The 9693-nt window shown below is 55.0% G+C and overlaps 1 protein-coding gene across 2 annotated transcripts; it reads right to left on the reverse strand.

Moving 5' to 3' along the window:
• Positions 1-6242: 6242 nt before the first annotated feature.
• SPARC (secreted protein acidic and cysteine rich) lies at positions 6243-9389 on the reverse strand. Of its 2 annotated transcripts, none has more exons than XM_009986177.2 (9): positions 9333-9389; positions 9066-9116; positions 8813-8897; positions 8266-8387; positions 7896-8016; positions 7596-7729; positions 7277-7425; positions 6449-6597; positions 6243-6271 (listed from the first exon to the last, which is right to left on the reverse strand). In XM_009986177.2, the coding sequence occupies exons 1-9, from the start codon at positions 9387-9389 to the stop codon at positions 6243-6245; spliced, it is 897 nt and encodes a 298-aa protein (XP_009984479.1). The 2 variants fall into 2 exon arrangements, with proteins under 2 accessions (XP_009984479.1, XP_009984478.1); XM_009986176.2 differs by having other exon boundaries at positions 8813-8894; positions 9054-9116.
• Positions 9390-9693: the final 304 nt, after the last annotated feature.

Here is a 9693-nt window from a genome sequence, read left to right on the forward strand (position 1 = left end):
AGTTTCATTGCCATGGCACTGCAGCTGCATGGTGGTGATGGAGGTGTGGAGGCAGGGGTGGAGGGAGCGGGAGAAGAGATGGGCACAGCGGTGTGGGAGTGCCTGGGTGAGCCCAGCAGTGCCGGGGGCTGCAGAGGCTGCTCAGCCCTCGCTGATGTGCTCCTCCCCAGAGGGCTCACCCACGTGGGCAGCAGCATGGGCAGGGGTTCGTGGGTGTGAGCTGTATGCAGAGCACTTTCACCCCTGCCAGTTTTTAGGTAGAGGCAGCCAAGGAGAGGAGTATGGTCTTCTCCTCCTGTCCTCTTTTTCCCTTTGCATATCGAGAGGGAATATGCTCCTTCCAGTCTGTCTAGCATGCCAGGATCTCCAGGGGAAGCGAGGATCTATGGCCAGGGGTTGAAGTTTGGCAGCACTGGCTTGAGAACATCTGTATGTGGAGGCCTTGTGTTATGGATAATGTGCAAGAGATATAGGCGTTTGCCTCTGAGGAGGAGCGAACCAGAGCCCTCCAGATTTCCCCTCTGATTATTACAGCATGTTTCTTCCTGCCACAGGTAGTTCTTCAGATGCCAGGTGCTGGGCTAAGGAGAAGGATGCAAACAAGACATGTTAAGTAAAACACTCTAGCATCCAACCTGGATGAGCAAGCTGTAAGGGAAAAGGAAATTATTCCTGTGGAGCAGGATAAAGGCTTACCAACCAGACTGCATGTGGGCAGTGCTCAGAATAGGGAACAGCTCTTTGAAGAGCATAAAAATCTGCACCGGAGCTAAAACCTGGAGCTGGCTCTCAAGTGATGGGGGAATGATCTGATGGTAGATAAGGTAGGGATTTCATCAGGGGCACCATGACCAAGAGGAAACAACAGGGATCCTGCAGGATGCATCCTGCTGTTCAAGCCCAAGCAGACAAGCCTTGATTGCAGAAGTGATTAGTGCAGAAGAGCAGCAGGACTGGGTCAGACCAAAGGTCTGCCTTGACTCATCTCTGCACCCAACAGCAGATGCATCAGGAAGAGGGAGCATGTCAAATATGCTGTGATGTTTGCCCCACAGCTTCTAGCCAGTGTCTAGCCCAGGCAATCCAGAGCCAAAGGAGGTCTTCTGGGGACATGAGTGTTGGAGTAGAAGGAGCCTTCCTTTTCCAGGAGACCCCTCATTTCACTGGAGGGAATGCACCATGTGGCTTGGTCAGCACTGGATGCTCATTCTAGGAATTCTGCGTTGTTTTTACATTCCTCTTGGCTGTGAAATGTCCTGTAAGTGGCCAGTGCAGCCCCAGCGACCGAGGAGTGTCCCATCAGGCACAGCTGTCGTGCCGTGGCTGCCTTAGGCAGGCTGCAGACGGCCACCATTGCGTTGCTGTCAGGCTTGGTTTTGTGCACAGGGAATTTTGGCCCTGTAGCTGACAGCAGCAAAGTCTCCAGAATCCAGGCAGTAAAGGTGATCAGTGAGGTGTTCGGACAAGAAATAACAAGAGACTTGTATAGTTGCTTGGGTCCAACTGAAGCAGTGATCAAAAGAAATATGAAATTAAGAAAAATTTAGGGAATGCACATAAAAATGTGTCCTGAGGCGAGTCGTTTCCCAAGAATCACAGAAACTGTAATTCTGTGATTCTTGGGAGCACAATACCAAGGCTGAGAGACAGCAGTCTTATTTGGAAAAAGGCCATGGTTTATGTGGTAGGCCATGAAATAGAAAATAATGTAACTTCTCCATGGCCAATGCAGAAACTGGATAGTCCCTGACACAAATAATTACCTCCCGTGCAATTACCTTGGCACCAGGGCACCTGGGAGGCAGAGCTTGCCCAGCTCCTGTTTGACTTCAGCATCCCTGTGCAGTGAAGTCCTTGTCCATATGTGTGTCCTGTAGCGCTACCTGGAGGAATGGGATGTCTCAGCGGTTTTATACTCCATCGGATAGTGCTAAAACTAGCCAGCAGGTTCAAAAATTAGACGGAATATTACCGAGACAGGGTGATCGATCAGCAAAACACAAAGCCTGGGATCATTTAAGTCACGTGTCTTTCAGACTAAAAAGTGGTCCCTGCTCCAGAAAGGGGATGGGACGGGACGGGATGGGACGGCCAAGCGTGGTGAGGACACAGCCCCGAAAGGGACCAAGGCTGCGTTTTGCGGGGCCGCACCTCGCCGCTCCCTCCTCCCGCCCTGTGCCCGGGCAGCCCCTGCCCCCGCGGCGGAGCTGCACACCCGCCCTCCCCGGCCGGGGGCACCCGGGCCGCCCCGCCCCGCCGCAGCCCTCCGCGGCGCAGCGCTCGGTCCCGGTCCCGGTCCCGGTCCTGCCGCTCCCCCCGCCGGCCGCGCCGCGCCGCTGCCGCCGCGCCGGGGCCGGAGCTCGGCAGAGGCGGGAGGCGGAGGTGCCTCTCACGGCGGGGGGGCGAGGGGTGTCCATGTCCCTCCTGCTCTCCCCCGCAGGCCGGCCGCAGGGACGCGCATCCCCTGCCGTGTTTTGCCCTGGCGATGTCTCTTCACTTGGTCGGGCTTGTTTTTACCGAGTTTGTCCGTCTTTTTGAAATATAGAGGCTGGTTTAAGCCCAACAAAGGATCTGCAGTGGATACGGGAGGTTCAGGAGCTGCTCAACAAGCCAGAGCGCGGCAGAGGGGTGGAGGTGGTCCTGGCACCGGCCCTGGCAAGCACTGTGGGACCCAGCCTGTGCCAGACTCAGCGGGGTCGTGGTGAGATCCCCCATCAGCAGCAAGTCTGGGTGTGCTTGAACTGCTGTGACATACCCAACTGCTGGGAGCAGTAACTCCCCCAACCCCACCACCGTGGGCCAGCTGAATATGGATCAAAGGCATCAGTTATATGGCTCGATCCTCCTTTGCAGAACTGATTTTAGCTAATGAGGCTGAGCCTGTGTGAAATACCAGCCTTTATGCATGTTGCAGGGTCAGTTTATCCCCGTGGGTTTCCAGTGGCACCGTTAGCTTGAGCAGAAGTATCTCTGGGTACAGCTACACCTTGCAACAGACTGGAGTAGTCACAGTGATCCTGGCTCCTCACCTTTTTGCATCACCTGCATTTTCAGTATTTAAGCTGCAAACCTTAACACAGCATTTATGCCACAGTTTGTTTCTTTTGTTAAAGTAAGGGTCAGGAAAACAGACAGGAAAACGCTAATCTCTATGCAAATCTTCCTCTTTCCCATCTTTCCTCTGCTAAATGCAGGATGAAGCTCTTCGAGCTGCTCTGCGGTGCTGCCCTGAGCAACTACAGCACAATTAACCACCTCGGCCTGCGAATGCACTCGGGTCAGATTGTGCATGTCTCAGGCTGGTTTTGGACCCAGATCTCTCAGTTATTTTTCTATTTTCTTTTTTTTTTTTCAAGTTTGCAAACTGTGTCCTCAGTCAGCACTAACCACAGGGAGAATTTCCACTTGGAAAGTACAGGCGAGTTTCTTTGCTCTGCGCAGGCACGGGAAGGCTGGATTTCGGCTGTAACAGGAAAAGCGCTGTTCTGTTCCACCCTTGCTGACCGTCTGGGTCTGAGAGCTCAGAAAGGCCAGCTTATTCCTCAAGTCCTGACGTAACCCCACGGATGGCATTTGCCTCAAGGCAGTGAAATTCCAGCAACTTGATACTTCAGGCTGTGAACTTTGAAGGGTTAAGGGACATCCAGCTGCAACCTCCTGAGCTCACTTTGATGCTCAGCTGAAGCCAGGACAGCTGTGCTTGTAGCAGCACTGAGTTGAGTCCTTTGGGCTTTTCCAGACTGCGGGGACAGGAGTATTGCCCCCTGGGATGGGACATGCCCTTAGAGATGGATCCCTTCAGCCGTGACAACCGGCTTTCCTGGTGGAGCCTGCTGACTTTCCTGAGCTTCCTGTGATTTGGAGCCGATTCTTACCCAAGAGGGGAAGGCAGAGGAGAGGAGGGCTGGAAAACCTTCCCTTGCACGGCAGCAAAGCTGCCCATGTCTGTCTGGTGGTGCTGGCGGGGAGGGCTGGAGCTGGAAGGAATGCGGCTGCATCTTGGCAGAGGGGTGTGAGCAGGAGTTTCTGGCTGAGGGGGAGCGACTGGAAAGCAGGTTTGCACAGGATGGTTCATCTCCTCTGGTCCCCACCTGTCTTCTTGTCCTTCCCCCCCTCCCCCCCCCCCCTCCCCCAAATCCTCTCTCACCAGCTCTCCTGGCCCGGAGGTGGTTCGGCAGCTGACGGCTGCTGCAGCCATCTGGATCTTGCAGGTGGAGGTGGTGGGCAGTGGTGCCCCTCCCTATGCCAGGCCTGCCAAATCACGGTGGCAGCCCCTGCGGTGGGGAGGCATTTGGTGTGTCTCCATCGACAAACCCCCCTCTGGCTCACGACTCTGGGGAGCAGCGTGGCCGGGTGGAACGAGCCCTGGGGTTTGAGGCAGGGGTGAAAATCCTTCACCTGGTCCCTCCAGGCATCGGCTCTCCCACTGGGTTCAAACAGCTCAGCAAAGCACCTGCAAAGCGACCGTCCCCAATGGGACGCTCTGCAGACCCTGTGCAGGATCTGACCCTACAGCCGTGCCTGGAGCGCAGCACATCCAGCGAGGGGCTGTTCACAGGGGACACACAGCTTAGCCAGAGCTCTCGCAACAGGGGTATTTTTAGCCCGTGAAAATGGTGGTGTTTATTTTTCTGCTGTTGTGCCTTTTTGCCTTTCCCAGGGATTTTATTGCTCATGAAAGCACCGGCCTTAGAGCCACACAGGTGTCTGTGCTGGCTGCTGCAGGGACCTTGTCTGCCTCCATCGCTCCAGCTCCATCTGCCCATGCGTTACCCGTCCGATATCCCCCAATGAGCCCGTTTACAGCACAATGACGAGCTGTGACTGGCAGAAACACTTCAGCTTACCTTGGACCAGACGTTTCCCTGGGCTGGGGTGCGTGGGTGGCACCCTGAACACGTGCATGGGGTTGGCAATGCGTGTGCAATCCCCCTCATTGGGATGAGGTGAAACAGAGGAACATTGCAAGCTCGTTTTATTGTTAGTGTTTCAAATCAGTATTTTTTTATTACAGAGACTCATCAGGTTGCTCACACTGTGGCAGGAATTTAATAATATAAGGCACAGGGAACATTTGGAGGTAAAAAAAGAGTTCTCAGCCTGTGAGACTTAACCATCCCTTCGCTCCTGTCAGGATCCCCTCTATAAAGCAAAATCCAAATACCTTCTCCCTTCCCTCCTGCCCATCCCTTAAACACCAAAATCCACAACAGGAAAAAAATAATACAGCCTTTCCCTCAAGCGCATGGCAAGCATGCCTCTTTCTGAGCAGAAATGTCCCTTCCAAGCCTGATGCAGCTTCCCTGGGAGCACAGGGCTGGAATTTAAGCAGGACCAAGGCCGAGGTGGGAAGCGCTCAAGGGCACAGTGATGAGCTTGATCTCAGACACAGCAGAATCACACCAGCAAGGTCAGTCCCAGGGAACAGGCGGCCGCACCCCATCTCCCTTTGCAGCCCAGAAAACACAACAGCAGAACGATCGTCGAGTACGGGTAAAGCACGCAGCACTTTCAAACCTTTATTTTTTGAGGATTTTTTACAGGATGGGATGCGTTTCGTCAGATTTGTTTGAATTTTTGTGCGCTTTCCTATTCGTTCGTTTGATCAGCCCTTTTTTTTTTTTGTGGTTTTTGTGCCCAATGATTGTTAAATTCAAGCTCTGGGAATGAATGGGAAAAAAAAAAAAGGGAAATGAAATCCTGCCACTCTGCGTCTTTCTCACCCCTCTCCATCCCCCCTACCACGAGCTGGGTGACCGCAATGTCACCCGCAGCTGCTCTGCTCCAAAAGCCCAATCCTCCTACATCCTCCAGCTCTGCCTTCCCTCGCTGGCGATCTCTCACGGGGGTGGTGGATCAGCTGAGAGGTCTTTGCGTCTACACTGACGTGTCCAAGAACATGCTGTTAGTAAGAAGTTAAGAGAAGTCGATCCGAGAGCGGATATGGAGATGGAGCGGATATTTAGGACAGGTACAGGGTCGGTCCGTGGTAAAGACACGTCGGAGAGAGAAAAGGCTGGTAAGAGCGTGTGGAAACAGCCAAGTGAGTAATCTAGTGGTAATAGATTGGGCTATGAACGAGGACTGTTATTTCTCTTAGCACCGTTACTACGTATGTTTAGATCTATATTAGCACCTTGTTCCCAGGGAAAAACAAAACAAAACAAAAGCGGTTTAAAAACCAAAGGAAGTGGGAAGGTTAAAACAAGACAAAGTTGGCAGCAGAGGAGGAAGCTGGGGCTTTAGATCACAAGATCCTTGTCTATGTCCTCTGTGGAAGGAAAAGAGAGAGACGAGGTTAGGAGGCGGATGCTGCCGGTGTCCTGCTGCTCCTGCCATCCCCCCTCCCTCACTGGCTGTGATGCTTTGCTTCATCCTGAGTGAGGATGCTTTGGGGGTGCTTTTCGGCGTCCCCTCCACCCCTGCTCCTTCCCTACTCAGTACTTACGCTCCTTAATGCCGAAGCAGCTGGCCCACTCCTCCAGAGCGATGTACTTGTCGTTGTCCAGGTCGCAAGCCTCAAAGAAGCGGGTGGTGCAGTGCTCCATGGGGATGAGGGGGGCACGGAGCGGGGCCAGCTCAGTGTGGGACAGGTACCTGCCGAGGGGACCGCACCGTCAACGTGCTGCCCGCCAGTGCCAGCCGCCCTTCCCCCAGGGCGGAGATGCTTTGCTGGGGACGGGGGCCAGCGTGGGGCAAGACGCTGGCCCCGGCTCTCTGTCTGGTTTGAGTGGTGTCCCGGTGCCCTTCCAGTGTCATGAAGGTCAAGGACTGGTGTCCGCTTGTGCAACAAGCTGTGCTGGTCACAAAGTAGCCAGCAGCTGGGGGTCCTCACCAGCCGTCCCCACCCCATGGATCTGTGTGCGTGATCGCTCTTGCACCCGTCTCCAGCTCACAGCTAAGCCAGCAGCTGCTGTTTCAGCTGTTGAAGTTATCCCGGCTCCTTTGGGCTAAGATATTTTAGGGCACTATCATGCGACAGTAAATCTGAGAAGACAGAAACTCCGCACCCGAGGGAGGTGGGAGCAGCTGGGGCTGGGAGAGGCCCCTCTTCCTGCAGAAGAGCTGTTTACAGAAGACAGAACTGCCTCTACCCCAGCCTGGTTTGCCCCAGATGTGTGCAGGGGTTGTCCCTACACAGGGCTGTGCTTCTGCCGGCAGCCACCCACTGGTGTCACATTTCCAGCCTTGAAACTTTTTGCCACCAAAATCACCCTCATCCTTGGGCAGGAATGGCTCCTGGCAGGGGTCCCTGTCCTGCTCTGCTGACACTCACCCATCAATGGGGTGCTGGTCCAGCTGCCCGAACTGCCAGTGCACAGGGAAGATGTACATGTTGTAGTTCTTCTCAAAGTCACGGGCCAGCAGCTCCACAGTGTGGTCACCGGCCTCCAGGCGCTTCTCATTCTCATGGATCTTCTTCACCTGTTGTAGGAGAAGCCAGGGAGACCTTGTCAGCAGGAGAATGAGGTGCAAGGGGGGACCTCAGTAGGGTCTTTACATTGGCTGCCCACAGGTCATTCTGGATGGAGTCCTCATATCTGCTGGGCTCTGCTGGTGGGGTCAGCTCCCAGGCTCCCTCACCAATCCCTCACCTTGAGCTTCTGCTTCTCGGTCAGCAGGTTGTTGTCCTCATCGCGCTCGTACAGGGTGATCAGCACGTTCTTGAGCCAGTCCCGCATGCGCAGGGGGAACTCGGTCAGCTCTGTGTCCAGGCAGGCAGGGATGACTGGAAGCCACACAGGGTGGTCAGTGCAGTGCCAGGACATGCAGCCCCAGACTCCCGAAACACAGCCCCAGTGTCCTCCCACTTCAGCCCTGCATCTGCCTGGACCTTTGGTCTCCCTCAGCCCATGGGCAAGGGGGCTGTGGTCTAAGTGAATGGCTCTACTTACATTTGCAAGGCCCAATGTAGTCCAGGTGCAGCTTGTGTCCCTTCTTGGTTCCCTCCAAGGTGCACTTGGTGGCAAAGAAATGGCAGGAGGAGTCGTAGGTCTTGTTGTCGGTGCCGCAGACCTGTGTGGGATGGGGAGATGCTGCGTGAGGGACAGTGAAGCTCGGCCCTGCTGTGGGGTCAGCAGGGAGAGCCTTCAAATGAGCTGTTTAACTTGTCTCCTGGGGTGGGTAATGGCTTCTTGATCACTACTGGCTGAGGCCAGATGGGGACCTGCCACCCTGACTCTGACTGTCTCCCCCACCATCTCTGGCAATGTGCCAGGTGAGGTCCCTCCCAGCTCCGGTCCATCAAGCAGCTTCTGCCCTCACCTTCTCGAAGACGCCGGCAGTGGCTGGGCAGCTGGAGGGGTCCTGGCACACACACATGGGTGAGTTGTTGTCATCCACCTCGCACACCTTGCCGTGCTTGCAGTGGTGGTTCTGGCAGGGGTCTGGAAGAGGGCAGGGAGCAAAGTCAGAGCCTGCCCCATCCCCACCTCCCACCAGCTGCCCGGGGCATCGCAGCCCACAGGCAAGACAGAGACTTCACCAGGGACAGCCCCAAGCATCTCTTCCTGCACTGGGAAGGTGTGAGGGTTTCCACATTAGCCTTTGGGCTAATTCTGGGCTTCTTTCTGTAGCCACACAATGCAACGGCTTTTCTGTTGCAAAAAAAAAAAAAAGGGCTCACAGAGAATCCAGTGCTGGAAAGAGGCCGTGCACCTCTTTTGCTTTTAAGTGTGCATCTAGGTTGGCATTGTCCTTGTGCTACAGCCCTTCCCAAAGAAGTCCCTCTCTGTTTGGGGTGGCTGAAGCCCGTCTGCTCAGGGAAGGGACGATGTCTCTGCCTGCTGGAGAGCGGGGAAGAGCGACTTACTCTCCGCAACAATCTCCTCTACATCTTCTGTGGGTTCCTCGAACTCTCCCACCTCCACCTGGACAGGGTTAGCCCCCACGGGCTCCTGCAAAAGGGGTCAGTGTTTCAGGTGGGGGTGCGCAAAGAGCTGGGCCCCATTCCTGGGGGAACAGAGCAGCCCTGTTGCCCCTGCTCCCCCATGCTTCAGAGGTGCTCTTCCCAGAGCAGTGGGTGCTACAAGGGATGGGTGAGGAGGAGGAGCAGGGTCACCTACCTCTGTGGTGGGGTCTTCGATGACCTCTGTCTCATCGGGCAGAGCCTCTTGCTGTGGGGGAAAAGGACCATGAGCCGGGGCCCGAGAGGAGGATTGTCCCAAGGCGGATGACCCACCAGGCAGATGGCAGGGCCACCCTTGGGTTTTCTCTCCCCTTGCTGCCCCCCATCCCTCTGGGATTTATTCGTTATAAAAGAAAATCCCCATCAGATGCGCTGGGTGGACAACCCCTGAGAGCAGAGAGGCTCCGTTGTCTCCCGTACTTACCGGAGCTGCCAGGGCTTTGCCTGCCAGGCAGAGAAGGAAGAAAATCCAGGCCCTCATCTTTCCGCAATCCCTGAATAAAGGAGAGGAAAAGGAGGGATGAGGAAGGAGGCCGCCGCGTGCCGCTCGGCTCCAGGCTGAGCTCATGGCTGGCGGTTTGACACTCAGAAAACGGCGTTCTCTTTGTTTCCTGCCTCGTCTGGCAATATTACAGCCCCACATGCTGGCTTTTCTAGCCAAAACCTTAAGCCAAATCATGTTCCCAAGACAAATTCTTTTGATTTTGAAAAATGAGACGGCGGGGGTTTAGATTTCTGGTGCTTTCCTGGATGCCTTTAGGAAAATTGCAGTCAAAATAGCAGCT

Source organism: Tauraco erythrolophus, chromosome 16 (genome assembly GCF_009769465.1).
Source record: "Tauraco erythrolophus isolate bTauEry1 chromosome 16, bTauEry1.pri, whole genome shotgun sequence".
NCBI lineage: Eukaryota > Metazoa > Chordata > Aves > Musophagiformes > Musophagidae > Tauraco > Tauraco erythrolophus.

What these genes read in the sequence shown, in the direction of transcription:
- SPARC (XM_009986176.2), bottom strand. Translation starts at nt 9,389, where the DNA reads ATGAGGGCCTGGATTTTCTTCCTTCTCTGCCTGGCAGGCAAAGCCCTG. An exon ending in GCAAAGCCCTGGCAGCTCCG is followed by an intron (nt 9,117 to 9,332) that starts GTAAGTACGGGA and finishes TTTCCCCCACAG; the next exon opens with CAAGAGGCTCTGCCCGATGA. An exon ending in CTGCCGGCGTCTTCGAGAAG is followed by an intron (nt 8,017 to 8,265) that starts GTGAGGGCAGAA and finishes CATCCCACACAG; the next exon opens with GTCTGCGGCACCGACAACAA.